Source organism: Heptranchias perlo, chromosome 40 (genome assembly GCF_035084215.1).
Source record: "Heptranchias perlo isolate sHepPer1 chromosome 40, sHepPer1.hap1, whole genome shotgun sequence".
Taxonomy (NCBI): Eukaryota; Metazoa; Chordata; class Chondrichthyes; order Hexanchiformes; family Hexanchidae; genus Heptranchias; species Heptranchias perlo.
Window position 1 is genome coordinate 1,235,034 of NC_090364.1, and position 23,795 is coordinate 1,258,828.

Here is a 23,795-nt window from a genome sequence, read left to right on the forward strand (position 1 = left end):
GATATTAAAGGGTATGGGGAGTGAGGGGGAGAGTGGGATTAGACTGGGTGGGATATTAAAGGGTAGGGGGAGTGAGGGGGAGAGTGGGATTAGACTGGGTGGGATATTAAAGGGTAGGGGGAGTGAGGGGGAGAGTGGGATTAGACTGGGTGGGATATTAAAGGTCCATTCTAAAGGGAGTGCAGGAACAGAGAGATCTGGGGGTATATGTGCACAAATCATTGAAGGTGGCAGGGCAGGTTGAGAAAGTGGTTACAAAAGCAAATGGGATCCTGGGCTTTATAAATATAGGCATAGAGTACAAAAGCAAGGAAGTCATGATGAATCTTTATAAAACACTGGTTTGGCCACAACTGGAGTATTGTGTCCAGTTCTGGGGACCGCACTTCAGGAAAGATGTGAAGGCCTTTGAGAGGGTGCAGAAGAGATTTACTAGAATGATTCCAGGGATGAGGGACTTTAGTTATGTGGATAGACTGGAGAAGCTGGGGTTGTTCTCCTTGGAACAGAGAAGATTGAGAGGAGGTTTGATAGAGGTGTTCAAAATCATGAAGGGTCTAGACAGAGTAGATAGAGAGAAACTGTTCCCATTGGCGGAAAGATCAAGGACCAGAGGACACAGATTTAAGGTGATTGGCAAAAGAACCAAAGGTGACATGAGGAAAATCATTTTTACACAGGTTATGATCTGGAATGCACTGCCCGAGGGGATGGTGGAGGCAGATTCAATCATGGCCTTCAAAAAGGGAACTGGATAAATACTTGAAAGGAAAATATTTGCAGGGCTACGGGTAAAGGGCGGGGGAGTGGGACTAGCTGGATTGCTCTTGCACAGAGCCAGCACGGATTCGATGGGCCGAACGGCCTCCTATGCTGTAAGATTCTGTGATTCTATAACGGAATGTTTGGCGGGAGCTGGAACACGGAACGAATAAAACCCGAGAAAAGCTGCAGAAACGGGTCAGTGTTTGAAGGAAGATTTCACCAAACACAAGGTGATCCAGATGTTGATGTTCTGTGGGCCCAGATGTTGATGTTCTGTGGGCCCAGATGTTGATGTTCTGTGGGTCGGTCATTGAAGAGTGAAGGCGGTTCGCTGGGAGCGAGGATCCGGTGTTTAAACCCCGATGATTCATTAATTCAGTGTGTGGAGCACGAGTGTTGTTAGTTATTTGTGCTGACGGGTCAGTGAGAGCCGCTCCTGCCCCTATAAAGGACCGGGGACCGGGGAGAATCTCCGCAACTCACCCCCGACCCGCAAAACCTCCCTCCTGCTCCTCAATGGCGACGAGGTGGGGAATCTGCAGCGCCGGCAAAATCTGCCACGATTTCATGGTGGCTCTGAAAACCCTCCCGGCTGCGGATCATCAGGTACAGGGAGAGGAGAGGGAGGGAGGAGGGAGAGGGGGAGAGAGAGGGGGAAGAGAGAGAGAGTGAGGGGGAGAGAGAGAGAGAGAGTGAAGGAGAGAGTGAGGGAGAGGGGGAAGAGAGAGTGAGGGAGAGTGAGGAGGAGAGAGGGACAGAGAGAGGAGGGTGGGAGAGGGAGTGAGGAGGAGAGAGGGTCAGAGGGAATAAGAAGAGGAGGGTGGGAGAGAGGGAAGGAGAGAGGAGGAGGGTGGGGAGAGGGAAGGAGAGAGGAGGAGGGTGGGGAGAGGGAAGGAGAGAGGAGGAGGGTGGGGAGAGGGAAGGAGACAGGAGGAGAGGATGGTGAGGGTGGAGGGAGAGGAGGGTGGAGGGAAGGAAGGAGGTTGAGGAGAGGGAGGGAGGAGGAAAGGAGGGAGGGTAAGTTGAGGGAGAGAGGGAAGGAAGGAGGGTGGGGAGATACAGGGAAAGAAGGGTAGGAGGGGGAGGGAAGATAGGAGGGTTGGGAGAGGATAAAGAGGGTGGGGAGAGGAAGGGAGACAGACAGAGGAGGGAGGGAGAGGAGGGGAAGGGAGTAAGAAAACGGGGAGCGTGGGACTGAGGGAGAGAGGAAGGACAGGAAGAGGGGAGAGGATTGGGAGGGAGGAAAGGAGGGAGGGTAGGTGGGTGGGCGTGGAGTGAGGGTAGGAGGGAGAGGGGAGGGTGGAGGGAGATGAGTGTGGGGGAAAGAGGAAGAGGAGGGAGGGAGTAAGAGAAGGGGGAGTGTGGAACTGAGGGAGAGAGGAGGGACGGAGGAATGGAGGGAAAGGAGGGAGGGAGGGTAATTTTACTGATGCCCAGCAATTTTGAGGTCAGTGTGTAACTGTGATGAGGTAAATCGACTGTTTGTAGAACATTAACTGATCAGGACCCGTGAGCGGTCTCAATGTTTCTGCACTTTGGGGGAGATTTTGACTCCCTGCCCAGCGGACATGGGGCTGTGATGGACTTAAACACGAGGTGGTCAATTCTTCATCCCATTCCCCATCTCCATCCCATTCCCTTACCTCTCCGCTGTGCAGCCTGAATCGGGCGGGAGCCTCGTTAATCGATGAGGGAGATCAGAGCCGACACAATCCTGACAGGCGATGGGCGAATCACGTGCAGCGGAAACTTCGCTCAGTAAATCCCGCGGACGAGAGAAAAAGGCCCCAATACTCACCTCCTGGGCTGAGGCGAGGAATTGCCCCATGGGTGAGGTACCAGATGGCGGCCAGTGACCCCAGCAAGAGTCAGGAGAGGAGGAGACCGCAGGAGAGGAACTGGACCGAGCCAAACCAGACGGGAACCCAGGCGCGGACCGAGGGTGCATCGTTCTCTCAGTGGGTCAATAATGGCTGGCCTGCCCAGTGAGTGGACACCACCCACCCTCACTCATCCCCTTCCAGCACCTCCCTCCCAGCACCTCCCGCCCACCCTCACTCACCTCCCTCCCAGCATCTCCCTCCCACCCTCACTCACCTCCCTTCCAGCACCTCCCTCCCACCCTCACTCACCTCCCGCCCACCCTCACTCACCCCCCTTCCAGCACCTCCCGCCCACCCTCACTCACCTCCCTTCCAGCACCTCCCTCCCACCCTCACTCACCTCCCGCCCACCCTCACTCACCTCCCTTCCAGCACCTCCCGCCCACCCTCACTCACCTCCCTCCCAGCACCTCCCTCCCACCCTCACTCACCTCCCTCCCAGCACTTCCGTTGGAGTGTGCGGACAGACATGTGGTGAGGACACAATCATGCTCCACTGTGATGCCCCCACAGTCAAAGTGCTGCCGACACTCACTGTCTAGACTCACACACGAAGAATGGGCCCATGGACAGGCAGTGCCAATGGAGAGGATGAGAGGGGAGTAATTGGACCAGGTGGAGCGGGCCATGCTGAATAGGCAGGATAGGGGCTGATTTATTGTTGCTTGTTTCTCAGGCGGTTGCCGTCGCCTCTCGGGACTCATCGCGAGCTCGCGACTTTGCAAAGCGGCATGAAATCCCCAAATCTTACGGCTCGTATGAGGAGCTGGCAAACGATCCCAATATAGGTGAGGACTCCCAGTACCCAGTCAGTCAGCACTGACCAATGAACACAGTGTCTGTAGTGGGGGGGGGTCTATCTCTGTGTGTCTAGGTCGGTGTGTGTGTCTGTCTGTATGTGTATGTGTCTGTCTGTCTGTATGTGTATGTGTGTGTCTATCTGTCTGTGTGTGTGTGTCTGTGTGTGTAATATTAATTTTACTTTATATGGGGGAGGTTTGCTCCTTAAAGCAGCTTGGGCCCAGACGGCCCAGTGGGTAAATGACCTCACAGACAGGGGAGATTCGAGGCTCGATTTCCAGTCTGGGCTGAATTAACCTCAGCCGGGACTCTGTCCACCGGTGCCAGCGGGTCACTACTGGAAACCAGTGGGCAAATTACCCAAACCTACTTCAAAAAGCCGGCTTGGCTGGTGAAAAGCTGCAGCCAGGCCAATCCCAGGATAAACCCCGGCACAGGGACATCCCGGGATAAACCCAGGCACAAAGTGATCCCGGATAAACTCAGGCACAGGGACATTTATAGGAACATAGGAACAGGATTAGGCCATTCAGCCCCTCGTGCCTGCGCCGCCATTTGATAAGATCATGGCTGATCTGTGATCTAACTCCATATACCTGCCTTTGGCCCATATCCCTTAATACCTTTAGTTGCCAAAAAGCTATCTATCTCACATTTAAATTTAGCAATTGAGCTAGTATCAATTGCCGTTTGCGGAAGAGAGTTCCAAACTTCTACCACCCTTTGTGTGTAGAAATGTTTTCTAATCTCACTCCTGAAAGGTCTGGCTCTAATTTTTAGACTGTGCCCCCTACTCCTAGAATCCCCAACCAGCGGAAATAGTTTCTCTCTATCCACCCTATCCGTTCCCCTTAATATCTTATAAACTTCGATCAGATCACCCCTTAACCTTCCAAACTCGAGAGAATACAACCCCAATTTGTGTAATCTCTCCTCGTAACTTAACCCATGAAGTCCGGGTATCATTCTAGTAAACCTACGCTGCACTCCCTCCAAGGCCAATATGTCCTTCCGAAGGTGCAGTGCCCAGAACTGCTCACAGTACTCCAGGTGCGATCTAACCAAGGTTTTGTATAGCTGCAGCATAACGTCTGTCCCCTTGTACTCTAGTCCTGTAGATATAAAGGCCAGCATTCCATTAGCCTTACTGATTATTTTCTGCACCTGTTCATGGCACTTCAATGATCTTTGCACCTGAACCCCTAAGTCCCTTTGGACATCCACTGTTTTTAACTTTTTACCATTTAGAAAGTACCCTGTTCTATCCTTTTTTGACCCAAAGTGGATGACCTCACATTTGTCTACATTGAATTCCATTTGCCAGTTTTGCCCATTCACCTAATCTATCAATATCGCTTTGTAATTTTATGTTTTCATCTACACTGCTTACAATGCCACCAATCTTTGTGTCATCGGCAAACTTAGATATGAGACTTTCTATGCCTTCATCTAAGTCGTTAATAAATATTGTGAATAATTGAAGCCCCAAGACAGATCCCTGCGGGACTCCACTAGTCACATCCTGCCAATGTGAGTACCTACCCATTATCCCTACTCTCTGTCGCCTTTCGCTCAGCCAACTTCCTAACCAAGTCTGTACTTTTCCCTCGATTCCATGGGCTTCTAACTTAGCTAACAGTCTCTTATGTGGGACTTTACCAAATGCCTTCTGGAAGTCCATATAAATAACATCCATTGACATTCCCCTGTCCGCTACTTTAGTCTCCTCTTCAAAAAATTCAATCAGGTTTGTCAGGCACGACCTACCTTTCACAAATCCATGCTGGCTGTCTCTGATTAACTGAAAATTCTCGAGGTGTTCAGTCACCCTATCCTTAATTATAGACTCCAGCATTTTCCCCACAACAGATGTTAGGCTAACTGGTCTATAATTCCCTGGTTTCCCTCTCTCTCCTTTCTTAAAAAGAGGAGTGACATGTGCAATTTTCCAATCTAGAGAGACAGTTCCTAAATCTAGAGAACTTTGAAAGATTATAGTTAGGGCATCTGCAATGTGCTCACCTACTTCCTTTAAAACCCTGGGATGGAAACCATCTGGTCCTGCGGATTTGTCACTCTTTAGTGCTATTATTTTCTTCATTACTGTTGTTTTACTTACGTTAATTTTATCGAGTCCCTGTCCCTGATTCAATATTAGTTTTCTTGGAATTTCCGGCATGCTATCCTCTTTTTCGACTGTAAATACTGACGCAAAGGAATTGTTCAACATGTCCGCCATTTCCCCATTGTCAATGACAATATCCCCACTTTCAGTTTTTAAGGGGCCAACACTGCTCCTGACCACCCTCTTTTTCCTAATATAACTATAAAGTTCTTCGTATTGGTTTTGATATCCCTTGCAAGTTTCTTTTCATACTCTCTTTTTGTAGCTCTTACCATCTGTTTTGTGACCCTTTGTTGATCTTTGTATCTTTCCCATTCGCCAGGATCTGTGCCATTTTTTGCCTTTTTGTATGCCCTTTCCTTATGTCTTACACTGTCCCTTACCTCTTTAGTTGTCCATGGCTGTTTTTTTTGGCAAGTAGAGTTCTTGCCCCTCAGGGGTATAAACCGGTTCTGTATCACGTTAAATGTTTCTTTAAACATTTCCCACTGATCATCAGTCGTTTTACCCATTAACAGATTTGCCCAGTTTACTGTGGACAGTCTCTGTCTCATCCCATTGAAGTCGGCCTTACCCAAGTCTAGAATCTTAGCAGCTGATTCACTTTTTTCCCTTTCAAACACTACATTGAACTCGATCATGTTATGATCACTATTGGATAGATGTTCGTGTACAGTTAAGCTGTTATGTTAAGATGGTGGAGGGAGAACAATCCGTGCGAGACTAACATTGAATTCCCCGATTGTCAGACATTGTCTATGTGGGAACCATCAACCCTCAGCACCTGCGGGTGGCTTTGCTCATGCTACAGGCCGGGAAGAATGTTCTCTGTGAGAAGCCCATGGCCATGAATCTGAGGGAGGTCCAACAGCTCATCTGTGCGGCTCGAGACAGCAACCGATTCCTCATGGAGGTCAGATCATTAAATATAGCTTTACAAACCTAACTGAACCCAGACCGGGAGCGGGGGCGGGGCAGGGGGGGCGGCGATAGAGCTAGGAAATGAAACAATTTCTCATTTTAGGCACCCAGTGTCAGGTTCAAACACTCCCAGGGCAGGTACAGCACGGGTTAGATACAGAGTAAAGCTCCCTCTACACTCTCCCAGGGCAGGTACAGGGGTAGATACAGAGTAAAGCTCCCTCTACACTCTCCCATCAAACACTCCCAGGGCAGGTACAGGGTTAGATACAGAGTAAAGCTCCCTCTACACTCTCCCATCAAACACTCCCAGGGCAGGTACAGCCCGGCTTAGATACAGAGTAAAGCTCCCTCTACACTGTCCCATCAAACACTCCCAGGGCAGGTACAGCACGGATTAGATACTAGGGTCTTTTCAGCATCTCAAACATTGTGCGAACATAAACACAGCAGCCATTTTGTACAATGAGATCCCAAAATGTGATAAATGATGGGTTTTGATGGTACTGGGCGAGGGAGCAATGATGCACACTGGGAGAACTCCCTACTCTTCTGCAAGGATTAGGGAGTGTCCCGTGGGAGTGGTCCGTGTCCTGGGGAGTGGGCTGCCCTGGGGAAGTGGTCCGTGTCCTGGGGAGTGGGCTACGCTCTGTTGATTAACTTTGACTGTTGTGTTGATAGGGTTTATGGACCAGGTTTTTCCCCGTCTCTAATGCCATTCGATGCCTACTGTCCCAGAACAATTTGGGTGAGGTCAAAATGGTTAAAGCGGAGTTTGGGACGTGTATGATGGGCACTCCACGGGTGGTGGAGAAGGACCTGGGCGGAGGAGTGCTCCTGGACATTGGCTGTTACTGCCTGCAGTTTGTTTGCATGGTTTTCAATGGTGAGAAGCCGGAGTCTATCCATGCCACGGGATTCCTCACCGAGAAAGGCAAGTGTGGAATTAACCATTGGATTTGAGACAGGCAAAACCAACTCCTCATCCCCACCTCTGTCAAAAGCATGAAAATCTCTCCCTTCAGTCCCCCACCCATGGTTCTGCTCAGTTCCCGATGTTGCTGCTTCCATACTGCAGGGCCAGAGTGAACAAACAATGGCACTTTCCGGTTTTACCAGCACAGCTCAGCTGCCTTCCTGTACCCAGCAGGACTACTGTGGGGCCAGCAGAACATGGTGCTGGGGTGTGGGCTGTGTGCCCTCTGGACCCACGAGCTCCCAGCAGAAGGGCTGCTCCAGGGGCCAGCCCTAGACCCGGTAACCTTATCTCCAGGCCACTGTCAGTTCCCCGACACTGTGGTCCGTGTCCAGGGAATATCAGAGCAGCTGATAGAAAGGGGGCTCGATGTGTTCAGACACCATAATCCGCATGAGCATCACCCTCCGCGCTTCTCTCATAGTTTATAAAAAGGTGGCACCCAGTGTGGTACTGTCCATGTGACACCCGGTGTGGTACTGAGAGATACTGTCCATGTGACACCCGGTGTGGTACTGAGAGATACTGTCCATGTGACACCCCCGGTGTGGTACTGAGAGATACTGTCCATGTGACATCCAGTGTGGTACTGAGAGATACTGTCCATGTGACACCCGGTGTGGTACTGAGAGATACTGTCCATGTGACATCCAGTGTGGTACTGAGAGATACTGTCCATGTGACACCCGGTGTGGTACTGAGAGATACTGTCCATGTGACACCCGGTGTGGTACTGAGAGATACTGTCCATGTGACACCCGGTGTGGTACTGAGAGATACTGTCCATGTGACATCCAGTGTGGTACTGAGAGATACTGTCCATGTGACACCCGGTGTGGTACTGAGAGATACTGTCCATGTGACACCCGGTGTGGTACTGAGAGATACTGTCCATGTGACACCCGGTGTGGTACTGAGAGATACTGTCCATGTGACACCCGGTGTGGTACTGAGAGATACTGTCCATGTGACACCCGGTGTGGTACTGAGAGATACTGTCCATGTGACACCCGGTGTGGTACTGAGAGATACTGTCCATGTGACACCCGGTGTGGTACTGAGAGATACTGTCCATGTGACACCCGGTGTGGTACTGAGAGATACTGTCCATGTGACACCCCCGGTGTGGTACTGAGAGATACTGTCCATGTGACATCCAGTGTGGTACTGAGAGATACTGTCCATGTGACATCCAGTGTGGTACTGAGAGATACTGTCCATGTGACACCCGGTGTGGTACTGAGAGATACTGTCCATGTTGCGAATCAGCGCCTACAGCTGAGAGACACAGGCCCTTTCTCACATTTTCCTCTGTATCTGCAGGTGTTGATGAAGCAGTGACCATTGTACTGAAGTACGCCAGAAATCGTATGGCTATGGTAACTGTAACCATGGCAGTGCAGCTTCCTAACCAGGCAACCATCAGTGGGACAAAAGGGACCATCACGGTAACTGGCCTGATATGCAGGGGGCATTCACTCCCTGCCCTCTTACTCTCCCTTTCTCCGCCCTCTTTGTAGAATGTTGTATCTTGCTTTTGCTTATGTGCCTGTAGTATAATTACCCAATACAGATCCGCAGCCAGGATGTGCTGTGTTCAGACGTTTGGTATTTTTCCTGTCTGGATCCTTGGTCTCCCGGCACCCACCATAGCAAGGCAGTACTAAAAGAGTGTGCCTCAGAATACTGCGAGGATCCATTTCATTTCCCCTCAATTAACCCTATGCTCAGTGGCACCGAGTCCCACTGGGCACCAGTACCAATTCTTCATGCACAACCCCAAGGAATGTTTGCATGGGTATTCGACCACAGCTGAGCAAGTATCTACACACTGGCACTATCCAGCAGCAGTCGCTGGACCTCTGGCCTGAACTACCCTCAGGCCAGCGCTGGGCAATTGCTTGAAATGCAGTGTCCGTTCTCCAAAAGATCTCTCAGTTCAGTCAGCACCGAAAATCATTGTGAAAACGCTGACCGTTCTCTATTGACACTTGTGCTTTCCCCCAGATTCCAGGGTTTATGTGGTGCCCCACAAGTCTGGTGGTGAATGGGAAAGTCAGGGAGTTTCCACTGCCAGCTCCGTCTCAACCCCTCAACTTCATCAACAGTACCGGCCTGCGCTACGAAGCCGAGGAAGTGCGGCAGTGTCTCCAGAAAGGTAACTGCCCACCCTGCCCCTTTAAATACTGCCCGTCCCCATCCTCCATATTGCCCACCCTGTCCCTTTAAACACTGCCTGTCCCCACCCTGCCCATACCCATCCTCAATATCGCCCACCCTGCCCTTTTAAATACTGCCCGTCCCCACCCTCAATATTGCCCATAAGAGATAGGAGCAGGAGTCGGCCATTCGGCCCTTCGAGCCTGCTCCGCCATTTAATGATATCATGGCTGATCTGATTTTTACCTCAACTCCACTTTCCCCATATCCTTTGACTCCCTTGCTGATCAAAAATTTGTCTAACTCAGCCTTGAATGTATTCAATGACTCAGCCTCCAAAGATTTTTGGGGTAAAGAATTTCAAAGATTCACGACCCTCTGGGAGAAGAAATTCCACCTCATTTCCGTCTTAAATGGGCGACCCCTTATTCTGAGACTATGCCCCCTAGTTTTAGATTCCCCCATGAGGGGTAACACCCTCTCAGCCTCTACCCCATCGAGTCCCCTCAGAATCTTGTATGTTTCAATAAGATCTCCTCTCATTCTTCTAAACTCCAATGAGTATAGACCCAACCTGTTCAATCTTTCCTCATAAGACAACCCTTCCATACCCGGAATCAACCTAGTGAACCTTCTCTGAACTGCCTCCAATACAAGTATGTCCTTCCTTAAATAAGGGCACCAGAACTGTACACAGTACTCCAGGTGTGGTCTCACCAGTACCCTGTACAGTTGGAGCATGACTTCCCTGCTTATACTCCATCCCCCTAGAAATAAAGGCCAATATTCTGTTTGCCTTCCGGATTATCTGCTGTACATCTATGTTGACTTTTTGTGTTTCATGTATGAGGACACCCAGATCCCTCTGTACCGCAGCATTTTGTAGTATTTCTCCATTCAAATAATATTTTGCTTTTTTATTTTTCCTCCCAAAGTGGATGACTTCACATTTTTCCGCATTATATTCCATCTGCCAAATTTTTGCCCATTCGCTTAACCTGTCAATATCCCTTTTCAGAGACTTTGTGTCTTCATCGCAACTTGATTTTCCACCTATCTTTGTATCATCAGCAAATTTGGCCACAAGACACTCTGTTCCTTCATCCAAGTCATTGATATATATTGTAAATAGTTGAGGCCCCAGCACTGACCCCTGTGGCACCCCCACTAGTTACATATTGCCATTTTGAAAATGACCCTTTTATCCTGACTCTTTGTTTTCTGTTAGTTAGCCAATCCTCTATCCGTGCCAGTATATTACCCCCAACACCCTGAGCTCTTATCTTGTGCGGTAATTTTTTATGTGTCACTTTATCGAATGCCTTTTGGAAATCCAAATATACTGCATCCACTACCATTTCTGTTCTGTTTTAATCCCAGGACTGAAGGAATCTTCCCAGCTACCACTGGCCGAGAGTGAGCTGATCATGAGCATTTTGGACGAGGCTCGAAGGCAGGTGGGGGTGGTGTACAACCAAGACACGGCCTGAAATCAGGAACTCCGACATCAGAGGGACTGGTGCCCGCTGCAGATACATGGTGTGAGTCAGAGGGAAATGTGCAGCATTATAACCCGTGCCTGACCTTTCCTCCACTGCTCAATGATTGTGAAATAAAGGCACTTCTGGAATCTCCTCGCCTACGATTCATGGTTCCAAGGCTTATGACCAATGTTGCTGCACTCGCAGACTACTGCGAACCATCCCAGGAAAATACAGCTCCTTCAGTATTAATCACCGGCAGTATTTAGAACGAGCGACCCAGTGTGATGGTTCCAATACTGCAACACCATGAATTCAAATGTCACTAGGGTAAACTGTGCAAACCAATTTGCTAAGCTGGCAATCTATGGGCTGCCACCAGGAAATTTACCTCTCTGCTTTCTCATAGTCACGGGAATCTAGACAACCGCAGCAGCTAATTATGGGATCTTGCTGTGCCAAAGGAGAAGAATGGCCAGTCATTTGGTTCCACCCGAACCAACCCTGGTTTCACAGCCTGGGCAGGACAGCAGTCACAGCCAAACCGACAATATTACCCCAAGACCAATCAGATGGAGAGAAAATTACTGCAAAACTCCACATTTATGTACTCACAAACCCAATTAACCCAGTGTGACATTCCACGATGTGACTATAAACAGGCCAGATTTTTGTTTTTAACCCCTGGGGAAGTTTAATATGGCCGACCTGGCTCACCCTCTCACTGCAGAGACCATTCCCCCAGGAAGTCTCTGCCCTGCTGGTCCTCGGCTTCAAATGTTTAACTGGGGCATGTACTGAAATCAAATGATTAGTTTGTGGTGAATTTGAAGTGTGGTGCAAACACTAATAACCTTCTGATAACTGATTTAACCTTCTATCCAGTGTCCCATAAGCAGCTCAGCAAAGCAGGGTGCACTAACTGGGAGCAGGGCGGGCAGTTCCGTGTATCGCCACTAGCGGCAACTGTGAGCATTTGACATCAGGCAACAAACACGGTGTCTTTCACTACAGTTTTAATGTGGGTGATTCACCTGACACTCGTACTTAAAATTTCTGGAACTGTTTCTTGGCCCCTGCGGCCTTGGTCACCTTGAGCACGTTGAAACGCACGGTCTTACTGAGGGGGCGGCACTCTCCCACAGTCACGCTGTCGCCATTCTGCACATCCCTGCAACACAAGCAGGATAAACTCGGCTCAGACACAACATTCTGGGAACCAGTGCGACTGGTCTCACTGTTCAATAACAGAGGCAACTAAACACACTCAAAACTCTGTCAGAGAAAAACACTGCCCCATAAACAGGATGCATGTTCCTTGGCACTAACCCCCAATGCACCATCCTTCACCCGTGAGCCTGGATAGCGTCAGTAGCTCATTTAAAGGAGCGAGGCACCACAGCCGAGCCCAATCATACCCTCGCCCAACACCCACACATCAGCAGGACAGTAACCCAGGCCAATGCGCCCCTCTCTAACCCGGGGGACTTCCACCAATTGCGGGACCCTCCCGGTCATCACCCGCTGACGCCCAGAGACACGAGTCACACCCGCCCTCTAAATTTGAGGCATCACATAACTGACTCTGGGGATGATGTGAGGATATCAAGCAGAGTGTGATTGGTCCAGCTGCGATCCACATTACAAGGTGATACATATTCCAGGGCCTCTCTAGTGCCCGCGCTGGCTGCCAGCAGTATTAATGAACAAGTACAGGTCACCTACATACCCTAGATTTCTGAATGCGAGGGTATGAGAAGCAACTTCAAAGGGATAAAAGCAAAAGTCTACCCAACCCCTGGACGGCCCTCTGGGTAAACGCTCTGAGCCACAAAGACCAGCTGACCCCCCCCCAGTTCTATCCCAGGTTTGTGCTGAATTAGCCGATTTCAGCTCGTTACTGCTTCGACCCACGAGAGTGGAGCTAGGCCCACTTTAACCCCGCTGCTGGGACGCAACAATTGGCGTCAGGAGCTGAACTAGAGAGAAAATCACCACTAACTATTTAATGTAAGGGGACAAAGCTTCCAGTTACACAGACTGGGGTTAAACATGCAGAATGATCACTGGGGTTCGGTACAAGAGTGCTGCAACAGCCATCGAACCAATCACAGCAACCACAAGCGCCTTCATAGGGAAGGGAGAGGGGAAAACATTTCCACTCACAAACGGACGGAGAGACAGACGAATGACGTTGTCCTTGGGGAATGCCACTTGACGCAGTCTCCCTCTCAGGAGCCCTGCAGACCTGTGAGTTTCAACATCAGTGACAGCCCCCGCACTCCCGAACAGTACACAGGCAGAAAGCAGAAACACCCTGTGCACACAGCTTCACAGCACAAATCAAACACACAGGGGAGACAGGCCAATGGCAGTGAAATGGCAGGGCTGGAGGTACCTGAAGCAGGGGGACAGGTGCACAGACATGTTCTTATGTCGTTTCTCGAAGCGGTTGTATTTCCTGATGTAGTGCAGGTAGTCTCTGCGGATCACTATGGTTCGCTGCATCTTCATCTTAGTCACAACACCTGTCGGAGAAAGAAGGACATCTCACTGCAGGAAAACCATAATGTGCATGCACTCACACAGTATCATCGCTTCACATACCAATTACTTCATAAAGGACAGGACAAATCCTGAATCACAACACACAATGTGGGCTTTTTAAAAAATTTGTTCATGGGATGTGGGCGTCGCTGGCGAGGCCGGCATTTATTGCCCATCCCTAATTGCCCTCGAGAAGGTGGTGGTGAGCCGCTGCCTTGAACCGCTGCAGTCCGTGTGGTGACGGTTCTCCCACAGTGCTGTTGGGAAGGGAGTTCCAGGATTTTGACCCAGCGACGATGAAGGAACGGCGATATATTTCCAAGTCGGGATGGTGTGTGACTTGGAGGGGAACGTGCAGGTGGTGTTGTTCCCATGTGCCTGCTGCTCTTGTCCTTCTAGGTGGTAGAGGTCGCGGGTTTGGGCGGTGCTGTCAAAGAATCCTTGGCGAGTTGCTGCAGTGCATCCTGTGGATGGTACACACTGCAGCCACAGTGCGCCGGTGGTGAAGGGAGTGAATGTTTAGGGTGGTGGATGGGGTGCCAATCAAGCAGGCTGCTTTGTCCTGGATGGTGTTGAGCTTCTTGTGTTGTTGGAGCTGCACTCATCCAGGCAAGTGGAGCGTATTCCATTACACTCCTGACTTGTGCCTTGTAGATGGTGGAAAGACTTTGGGGAATCAGGTGGTGAGTCACTTGCCGCAGAATACCCAGCCTCTGACCTGCTCTTGTAGCCATAGTATTTATATGGCTGGTCCAGTTAAGTTTCTGGTCATTGGTGACCCCCAGGATGTTGATGGTGGGGGATTCGGTGATGGTAATGTCGTTGAATGTCAAGGGGAGGTGGTTAGACTTTCTCCTGTTGGAGGAGATGGTCATTGCCTGGCACTTGCATGGCACAAATGTTACTTGCCACTTATCAGCCCAAGCCTGGATGTTGTCCAGGTGTTGCTGCATTCGGGCACGGACTGCTTCATTATCTGAGGGGTTGCGAATGGAACTGAACACTGTGCAATCATCAGTGAACATCACCATTTCTGACCTTATGATGGAGGGAAGGTCATTGATGAAGCAGCTGAAGATGGTTCGGCCTAGGACATTGCCCTGAGGAACTCCTGCAGCAATGTCCTGATGCTGAGATGATTGGTCTCCAACAGCCACTACCATCTTCCTTTGTGCTAGGTATGACTCCAGCCACTGGAGAGTTTTCCCCCTGATTCCCATTGACTTCAATTTTACTGGGGCTCCTTGGTGCCACACTCGGTCAAATGCTGCCTTGATGTCAAGGGCAGTCACTCTCACCTCAGGAATGCAGCTCTTTTGTCCATGTTTGGACCAAGGTTGTAATGAGGTCTGGAGTCGAGTGGTCCTGGCGGAACCCAAACTGAGCATCGGTGAGCAGGTTATCGGTGAGTAAGTGCCGCTTGATAGCACTGTTGTCGACACCTTCCATCACTTTGCTGATGATTGAGTGTAGACTGAAGGGGCAGTAATTGGCTGGGATTGAATTTGTCCTGCTTTTTGTGGACAGGACATAGTTGGGCAATTTTCCACAGTCGGGCAGTAATGGACAGGGTTGCTGAAGCTCCACAGTATTCACCTGAGTAACCCAAGACCAAAAGGTCGGATGTAGCCAACATCAGAAAGATGATATGACTGGGCTGGCTGTCCCTACAGGACTGCAGTTCCCAGCCTCAGAGTGTGCCACACCTCGGGGCAGAGCGCAGCCTCTGTGAACTGCAATCATGCTGCACAGACACCACTCCACCTCCTGCCTCATATTTATATACACGACCATTACTTACCTCAACTGGGGCCCTTCAAAGCATATTGAAGCCTGACATCTGAGGGGACCGGTGTCTGCGGTACGTGAATACACAACAATCCCAGACAGCATCAAAACATCTTGCACAATAGAGCCACACCGTTAAACGTTCTATAACGAGCAGGCGCTGACACATGTTCCCCATGACAGTGACTAGTGAAAGGCCTGACCCTGTCCTCATTCCACACGGATAGCGCCCACAGGCAGGAATGGTGACTGGTATTTCCATCCAAAACAGGGGGACGGACACCAACTGGGCAGAAATCAGCAAAAACCAGGGATTGAAGAAGGAGCCCGGTTCACTAGTTCACTGGGTAGGATCTTACCCTGAGTCAGGGGGAAAGCTACAGGTCCTATTATAACAAAAGGAAAATACTGTGAATGCTGGAAATCTTAAATGGAAACAGAGAATGCTGGAAAAGCTCAGCAAATGAGGCCACATTTGTGGAGAAAGACGAAAGGTCTCCAACCTGAAACGTTACCTGTTTCTTTCCCCACAGATATAACCTCACGCTGAGCTTTTCCAGCACTTTCTGTTTTTATTTTTGGCTCCGATTATAAAGGAGCTCTCCAATTCCACATTGATCGGCCCAGGGGTTTATGCAGCTGCTGTACATCAGGAGCCAACGATGGCACTGCTGGTCGTACCGGGGTGGGGGGGGAGCCAGACCATGGCCAGTGTGCAGGGGACATCCATTGGCGGTTGTTTCCCACTCCTGTCACTTAGCTTGTGTCCCACAGGGCAGTGTCCCCACCCCAGGTGTCCCATTTATAATCGCCCTTCTATCTCTGCGGGTCAGAGAACACAGAGAACAAGTGTAACCCTAGAGCCAGTCTTACCCGACAGGATCCGCCCTCGGATTGACACATTCCCGGTGAACGGACACTTCTTGTCGATGTAGGTGCCATCAATGGCCTAGGAGACAGAAATGGACACATGGCAAAGTGAGACGAGAGGGACGGGCATTAAAACCGCGGGTGAGACTGGGCTCTGCAATCAGTAAAGCCATTAGGCGGTGTCGTCAGAGCCTTCAAGAGACTTGGAAGACCATCGTGAGAATGAACATCATTTGCAGCCCTGACCGGTAATTTATACCCCGGGCACAGAAATGCTGCACAGGGGACGGAGGGTTTGTAAAAACCTCAGTGGCCAATCGGAGCACCCAGCCTGCCGCAATTCAGTGTCGATTCACCAGTAAATGCATTGCTCACAAAGCAGCCTGGGCAGCACCCCCACCCCCACCCCCACCCCAGGGGCAGGGCGGCCATTCCCAGCACAAACTGTGGCGAGCCACTCACCCCGAGTAATGCCCGGGGACACTCGGACCGGTCACCGGGAGCACGATATTCAGCCCCTTACCGGAGCCGGCATCGTTACACGGGGATAAACCCCCAACATTACCCCGAGGCTGCGAGCCCGCACCCCGCCCGGCGAGCCTCACCTCTCGGGGAGTCTTGAAGCCCAGGCCGACGTTCCTGTAGTAGCGCGGGAGCTTCTCTTTGCCGCCCTCGCCCACCAGCGCTCGCTTCTTGTTCTGGAAGACGGTGGGCTGCTTCTGGTAAGCGCGCTCGGTCTGTGAGGACAAAAGGAGAGGATTGGGCCCGAACATCATCCACAAGTCGCGGGGGAACCGGCACCCGAGCCCGAGGCCCTGAGCGCGGCCCGGCCCCGGGGTCGGTTAAACCTGACGGAGTGAATCGTTTGCCCGGAGGGACCGAGCCCCGGCTCCGGGAAACTCCGCCCGAACCACGGGGCCGGGCCCCGGTCTCCCTCTTCCCCCCGGGCCGGGCCCCGGTCTCTCTCTCTCTCCCCCCCCCCCCCGGGCCGGGCCCCGGTCTCTCTCTCTCCCCCCCCCCGGGCCGGGCCCCGGTCTCCCTCTTCTCCCCCCCCCCCCCGGGCCCCGGTCTCTCTCCCCCCCCCCGGGCCCCGGTCTCCCTCTTCTCCCCCCCCCGGGCCCCGGTCTCCCTCTTCTCCCCCCCCCCCCCCGGGCCCCGGTCTCCCTCCTCTCCCCCCCCCCGGGCCCCGGTCTCCCTCCTCTCCCCCCCCCCCCCCCCGGGCCCCGGTCTCCCTCCTCTCCCCCCCCCCCCGGGCCCCGGTCTCCCTCTCCCTCCCCCCCCCCCCGGGCCCCGGTCTCCCTCTCCCTCCCCCCCCCCCGGGCCCCGGTCTCCCTCTCCCTCCCCCCCCCCCGGGCCCCGGTCTCCCTCTCCCTCCCCCCCCCCGGGCCCCGGTCTCCCTCTCCCTCCCCCCCCCCGGGCCCCGGTCTCCCTCTCTCTCCCCCCCCCCCCGGGCCCCGGTCTCCCTCTTCTCCCCCCCCCCCCCCCGGGCCCCGGTCTCCCTCTTCTCCCCCCCCCCCCCCGGGCCCCGGTCTCCCTCTTCTCCCCCCCCCCCCCCCGGGCCCCGGTCTCCCTCTTCTCCCCCCCCCCCCCCGGGCCCCGGTCTCTCTCTCTCCCCCCCCCCCCCCCCGGGCCCCGGTCTCTCTCTCTCCCCCCCCCCCCCCCCGGGCCCCGGTCTCTCTCTCCCCCCCCCCCCCGGGCCCCGGTCTCCCTCTCCCCCCCCCCCCCCGGGCCCCGGTCTCCCTCTTCTCCCCCCCCCCCCCCCCGGGCCCCGGTCTCCCTCTTCTCCCCCCCACCCCCCCCGGGCCCCGGTCTCCCTCTTCTCCCCCCCCCCCCGGGCCGGGCCCCGGTCTCGCTCTCCCCCCGGGCCGGGCCCCGGTCTCTCTCTCCCCCCGGGCCGGGCCCCGGTCTCTCTCTCCCCCCGGGCCGGGCCCCGGTCTCTCTCTCCCCCCCCGGGCCGGGCCCCGGTCTCTCTCTCCCCCCGGGCCGGGCCCCGGTCTCTCTCTCCCCCCGGGCCGGGCCCCGGTCTCTCTCTCCCCCCCCGGGCCGGGCCCCGGTCTCTCTCTCCCCCCGGGCCGGGCCCCGGTCTCTCTCTCCCCCCGGGCCGGGCCCCGGTCTCTCTCTCCCCCCGGGCCGGGCCCCGGTCTCTCTCTCTCCCCCCGGGCCGGGCCCCGGTCTCTCTCTCCCCCCGGGCCGGGCCCCGGTCTCTCTCTCCCCCCCCGGGCCGGGCCCCGGTCTCTCTCTCCCCCCGGGCCGGGCCCCGGTCTCTCTCTCCCCCCGGGCCGGGCCCCGGTCTCTCTCTCCCCCCGGGCCGGGCCCCGGTCTCTCTCTCCCCCCCCGGGCCGGGCCCCGGTCTCTCTCTCCCCCCGGGCCGGGCCCCGGTCTCTCTCTCCCCCCGGGCCGGGCCCCGGTCTCTCTCTCCCCCCGGGCCGGGCCCCGGTCTCTCTCTCCCCCCGGGCCGGGCCCCGGTACCTGATTGTCCGCCATGTCTCTCGCGCCGTTTGTTGGGAAGAGAGCGAGCCGGGGCCACGGGGTCGCCTAACCACCGCCGCACGGACCGTCTGCAGGAAGTGACGCCACGTTATGGCGGAAGTCAAGCGCGTCGATATTGCTCGTTCGCGCGGCGAGGCCGAACTGGGCGCCGCCATCTTGCCAGCACCGGGGCATGCTGGGTCAACAAGCTCAAAACACAGGGGATCCCAATCAGTGGGCACTGACTGTCAATCAAACACTCCCAGAGTGAAGCTCCCTCCACACCGACCCATCAAACACTCCCAGAGTGAAGCTCCCTCCACACCGACCCATCAAACACTCCCAGAGTGAAGCTCCCTCCACACCGACCCATCAAACACTCCCAGAGTGAAGCTCCCTCCACACCGACCCATCAAACACTCCCAGAGTGAAGCTCCCTCCACACCGACCCATCAAACACTCCCAGAGTGAAGCTCCCTCCACACCGACCCATCAAACACTCCCAGAGTGAAGCTCCCTCCACACCGACCCATCAAACACTCCCAGAGTGAAGCTCCCTCCACACCGACCCATCAAACACTCCCAGAGTGAAGCTCCCTCCACACCGACCCATCAAACACTCCCAGAGTGAAGCTCCCTCCACACCGACCCATCAAACACTCCCAGAGTGAAGCTCCCTCCACACCGACCCATCAAACACTCCCAGAGTGAAGCTCCCTCCACACCGACCCATCAAACACTCCCAGAGTGAAGCTCCCTCCACACCGACCCATCAAACACTCCCAGAGTGAAGCTCCCTCCACACCGACCCATCAAACACTCCCAGAGTGAAGCTCCCTCCACACCGACCCATCAAACACTCCCAGAGTGAAGCTCCCTCCACACCGACCCATCAAACACTCCCAGAGTGAAGCTCCCTCCACACCGACCCATCAAACACTCCCAGAGTGAAGCTCCCTCCACACCGACCCATCAAACACTCCCAGAGTGAAGCTCCCTCCACACCGACCCATCAAACACTCCCAGAGTGAAGCTCCCTCCACACCGACCCATCAAACACTCCCAGAGTGAAGCTCCCTCCACACCGACCCATCAAACACTCCCAGAGTGAAGCTCCCTCCACACCGACCCATCAAACACTCCCAGAGTGAAGCTCCCTCCACACCGACCCATCAAACACTCCCAGAGTGAAGCTCCCTCCACACCGACCCATCAAACACTCCCAGAGTGAAGCTCCCTCCACACCGACCCATCAAACACTCCCAGAGTGAAGCTCCCTCCACACCGACCCATCAAACACTCCCAGAGTGAAGCTCCCTCCACACCGACCCATCAAACACTCCCAGAGTGAAGCTCCCTCCTCACCGACCCATCAAACACTCCCAGAGTGAAGCTCCCTCCACACCGACCCATCAAACACTCCCAGAGTGAAGCTCCCTCCACACCGACCCATCAAACACTCCCAGAGTGAAGCTCCCTCCACACCGACCCATCAAACACTCCCAGAGTGAAGCTCCCTCCACACCGACCCATCAAACACTCCCAGAGTGAAGCTCCCTCCACACCGACCCATCAAACACTCCCAGAGTGAAGCTCCCTCCACACCGACCCATCAAACACTCCCAGAGTGAAGCTCCCTCCACACCGACCCATCAAACACTCCCAGAGTGAAGCTCCCTCCACACCGACCCATCAAACACTCCCAGAGTGAAGCTCCCTCCACACCGACCCATCAAACACTCCCAGAGTGAAGCTCCCTCCACACCGACCCATCAAACACTCCCAGAGTGAAGCTCCCTCCACACCGACCCATCAAACACTCCCAGAGTGAAGCTCCCTCCACACCGACCCATCAAACACTCCCAGAGTGAAGCTCCCTCCACACCGACCCATCAAACACTCCCAGAGTGAAGCTCCCTCCACACCGACCCATCAAACACTCCCAGAGTGAAGCTCCCTCCACACCGACCCATCAAACACTCCCAGAGTGAAGCTCCCTCCACACCGACCCATCAAACACTCCCAGAGTGAAGCTCCCTCCACACCGACCCATCAAACACTCCCAGAGTGAAGCTCCCTCCACACCGACCCATCAAACACTCCCAGAGTGAAGCTCCCTCCACACCGACCCATCAAACACTCCCAGAGTGAAGCTCCCTCCACACCGACCCATCAAACACTCCCAGAGTGAAGCTCCCTCCACACCGACCCATCAAACACTCCCAGAGTGAAGCTCCCTCCACACCGACCCATCAAACACTCCCAGAGTGAAGCTCCCTCCACACCGACCCATCAAACACTCCCAGAGTGAAGCTCCCTCCACACCGACCCATCAAACACTCCCAGAGTGAAGCTCCCTCCACACCGACCCATCAAACACTCCCAGAGTGAAGCTCCCTCCACACCGACCCATCAAACACTCCCAGAGTGAAGCTCCCTCCACACCGACCCATCAAACACTCCCAGAGTGAAGCTCCCTCCACACCGACCCATCAAACACTCCCAGAGTGAAGCTCCCTCCACACCGACCCATCAAACACTCCCAGAGTGAAGCTCCCTCCACACCGACCCATCAAACACTCCCAGAGTGAAGCTCCCTCCACACCGACCCATCAAACACTCCCAGAGTGAAGCTACCTCCACACCGACCCATCAAACACTCCCAGAGTGAAGCTCCCTCCACACCGACCCATCAAACACTCCCAGAGTGAAGCTCCCTCCACACCGACCCATCAAACACTCCCAGAGTAAAGCTCCCTCCACACCGACCCATCAAACACTCCCAGAGTGAAGCTCCCTCCACACCGACCCATCAAACACTCCCAGAGTAAAGCTCCCTCCACACCGACCCATCAAACACTCCCAGAGTGAAGCTCCCTCCACACCGACCCATCAAACACTCCCAGAGTAAAGCTCCCTCCACAATGACCCATCAAACACTCCCAGAGTGAAGCTCCCTCCACACCGACCCATCAAACACTCCCAGAGTAAAGCTCCCTCCACACTGACCCATCAAACACTCCCAGAGTAAAGCTCCCTCCACACTGACCCATCAAACACTCCCAGAGTAAAGCTCCCTCCACACTGACCCATCAAACACTCCCAGGGCAGGTCCAGAGTAAAGCTCCCTTCACACTGTCCCATCAAACACTCCCAGAGTAAAGCTCCCTCCACACTGACCCATCAAACACTCCCAGAGCAGGTCCAGAGTAAAGCTCCCTCCACACTGCCCCATCAAACACTCCCAGGGCAGGTCCAGAGTAAAGCTCCCTTCACACTGACCCATCAAACACTCCCAGAGCAGGTCCAGAGTAAAGCTCCCTCCACACTGACCCATCAAACACTCCCAGAGTAAAGCTCCCTCCACACTGTCCCATCAAACACTCCCAGAGTAAAGCTCCCTCCACACTGACCCATCAAACACTCCCAGAGCAGGTCCAGAGTAAAGCTCCCTCCACACTGACCCATCAAACACTCCCAGAGCAGGTCCAGAGTAAAGCTCCCTCCACACTGACCCATCAAACACTCCCAGGGCAGAGTTTCACATCAGGAGGCCAGATAAAGCGTGACATCGAGTTACATAGAATGTTAAGCATAGAAACAGGCCATTCGGCCCAACTGGTCTCTGCCGGTATTTATGCTCCACGCGAACCTCCTCCCACCCAGTTCATCCTATCAGGCTATCCTTCTAATCCTCTTTCCCGCCTGTGCTTTAGTTTTCCCTTAAATGTATCGATGCTATTCGCCTCAACTACTTCTTGTGGGAGTGAGTTCCACATTCTCACCGCTCTTTGAGTAAAGAAGTTTCTCCTGAATTCCCGATTGGATTTATTAGTGACTATTTTATATTTATGACCTCTAATTTTGGACTTCCCCACAAATAGTAACATTCTCTCTCTGTCTACCCTATCAAAGCCTTTCATTATCTTAAAGACCTCTTATCAGGTCACCCCTCAGCCTTCTCTTTTCTCGAGAAAGGAGCCCCAACCTGTTCAATCTTTCCTGATAAGTGTATCCTCTCAGTTCTGGTTTCGCCCTTGTGAATTTGTTTTGCAACTTCTCCAATGCCTGTTTATAATATGGAGACCAGAACTGTGCTCAGTACTCCAAGAGTGGTCTAACCAAGATTCTATACAAGTTTAACATAACTTCTCTGCTTTTCAATTCTATCCCTCTGGAAGTGAACTCCAGTGCTTGGTTTGCCATCTTTATGGCCTTATTAACCTGCATCGCTACTTTTAGTGATTTCTAACGATAGTGTTTCTTTTTACTATTTTGCTTTCAATGTTACCTTTGGTCAGTTTATAAATAAAACCTTTGAAAGATGAGATGGTAACAGAGCTGGGAGAAGCTCCACATATTCGATCCACAGAATGGCTGAGGGCTGCAACTACACTGTGACCATTAGAATGGGAAATGTAGATAGAAAATCATGACAACAGGAAGTAAGGCATGTGGACCAGAAGGTGCTTCTCAAGATGTTTATTAATAAATGGATCTGATGAGTACTTGGTGGATAGGCTGCCCTGGGGCTCAACCCTGCAAAATATCTGGTTCCAAAGACCGAGCTGTCTGTACTCTGTGGGCTTCAAAAAGGAAGCACAAAAAAAGCAATCTGGGCTCTGAGCCAGGCTCGAGTGCAAGATCCAAGAGTCGAATCAAATACAAACCTGCTGCAAACATTCAGTTCTCATTCAATCCGCTCAACACTGAATCCCAACCGAACGAGCCCTGAGTCACTTCCATCATCATACGTTGAGATTCCATTTAACGCATCAGTGCTTACAATATTTTAATTGTACATTTGATTCTTTGCCTTGTTTTATTTGGAAAGACAACGACACATACATGAAAATGTTCACATGTCAACAGCGCCTTGGATTTTTTTGGTTGTTAAAGTGACAATGACAGTAACAGTTAATGTAGATTCAGCAGCAGAGCATACGGTTAAAAGCTGAAGGCCTTTTCTCTCACATCAATCTTTTGTTACGCCATAAAAGCAGAAAGGA

At 53.2% G+C, this 23,795-nt stretch overlaps 2 protein-coding genes and 1 non-coding gene across 4 annotated transcripts; 1 reads left to right on the forward strand and 2 right to left on the reverse strand.

Moving 5' to 3' along the window:
- The first annotated feature begins 1,143 nt into the window (after window positions 1-1,143).
- On the forward strand, window positions 1,144-11,261 carry LOC137305454 (trans-1,2-dihydrobenzene-1,2-diol dehydrogenase-like). Of its 2 annotated transcripts, XM_067974287.1 has the most exons (7): window positions 1,153-1,371; window positions 3,325-3,436; window positions 6,324-6,487; window positions 7,177-7,429; window positions 8,795-8,919; window positions 9,479-9,629; window positions 11,012-11,261. In XM_067974287.1, exons 1-7 carry the CDS (start codon window positions 1,282-1,284, stop codon window positions 11,119-11,121), a joined length of 1,005 nt encoding a protein of 334 aa, XP_067830388.1. In that variant the 5' UTR covers window positions 1,153-1,281; the 3' UTR covers window positions 11,122-11,261. The 2 variants fall into 2 exon arrangements, with proteins under 2 accessions (XP_067830389.1, XP_067830388.1); XM_067974288.1 differs by lacking the exon at window positions 8,795-8,919 and having other exon boundaries at window positions 1,144-1,371.
- Window positions 11,262-12,111: 850 nt separating this feature from the next.
- Window positions 12,112-18,896, reverse strand: rps11 (ribosomal protein S11). Its single transcript, XM_067974289.1, has 5 exons — window positions 18,787-18,896; window positions 16,923-17,054; window positions 16,321-16,396; window positions 13,511-13,640; window positions 12,112-12,283 (listed from the first exon to the last, which is right to left on the reverse strand). The coding sequence occupies exons 1-5, from the start codon at window positions 18,799-18,801 to the stop codon at window positions 12,160-12,162; spliced, it is 477 nt and encodes a 158-aa protein (XP_067830390.1). The 5' UTR covers window positions 18,802-18,896; the 3' UTR covers window positions 12,112-12,159.
- Window positions 16,468-16,555, reverse strand: LOC137305789 (small nucleolar RNA SNORD35). Its single transcript, XR_010958764.1, has one exon. It is a non-coding gene; the product is annotated as a small nucleolar RNA SNORD35 (small nucleolar RNA).
- Window positions 18,897-23,795: the final 4,899 nt, after the last annotated feature.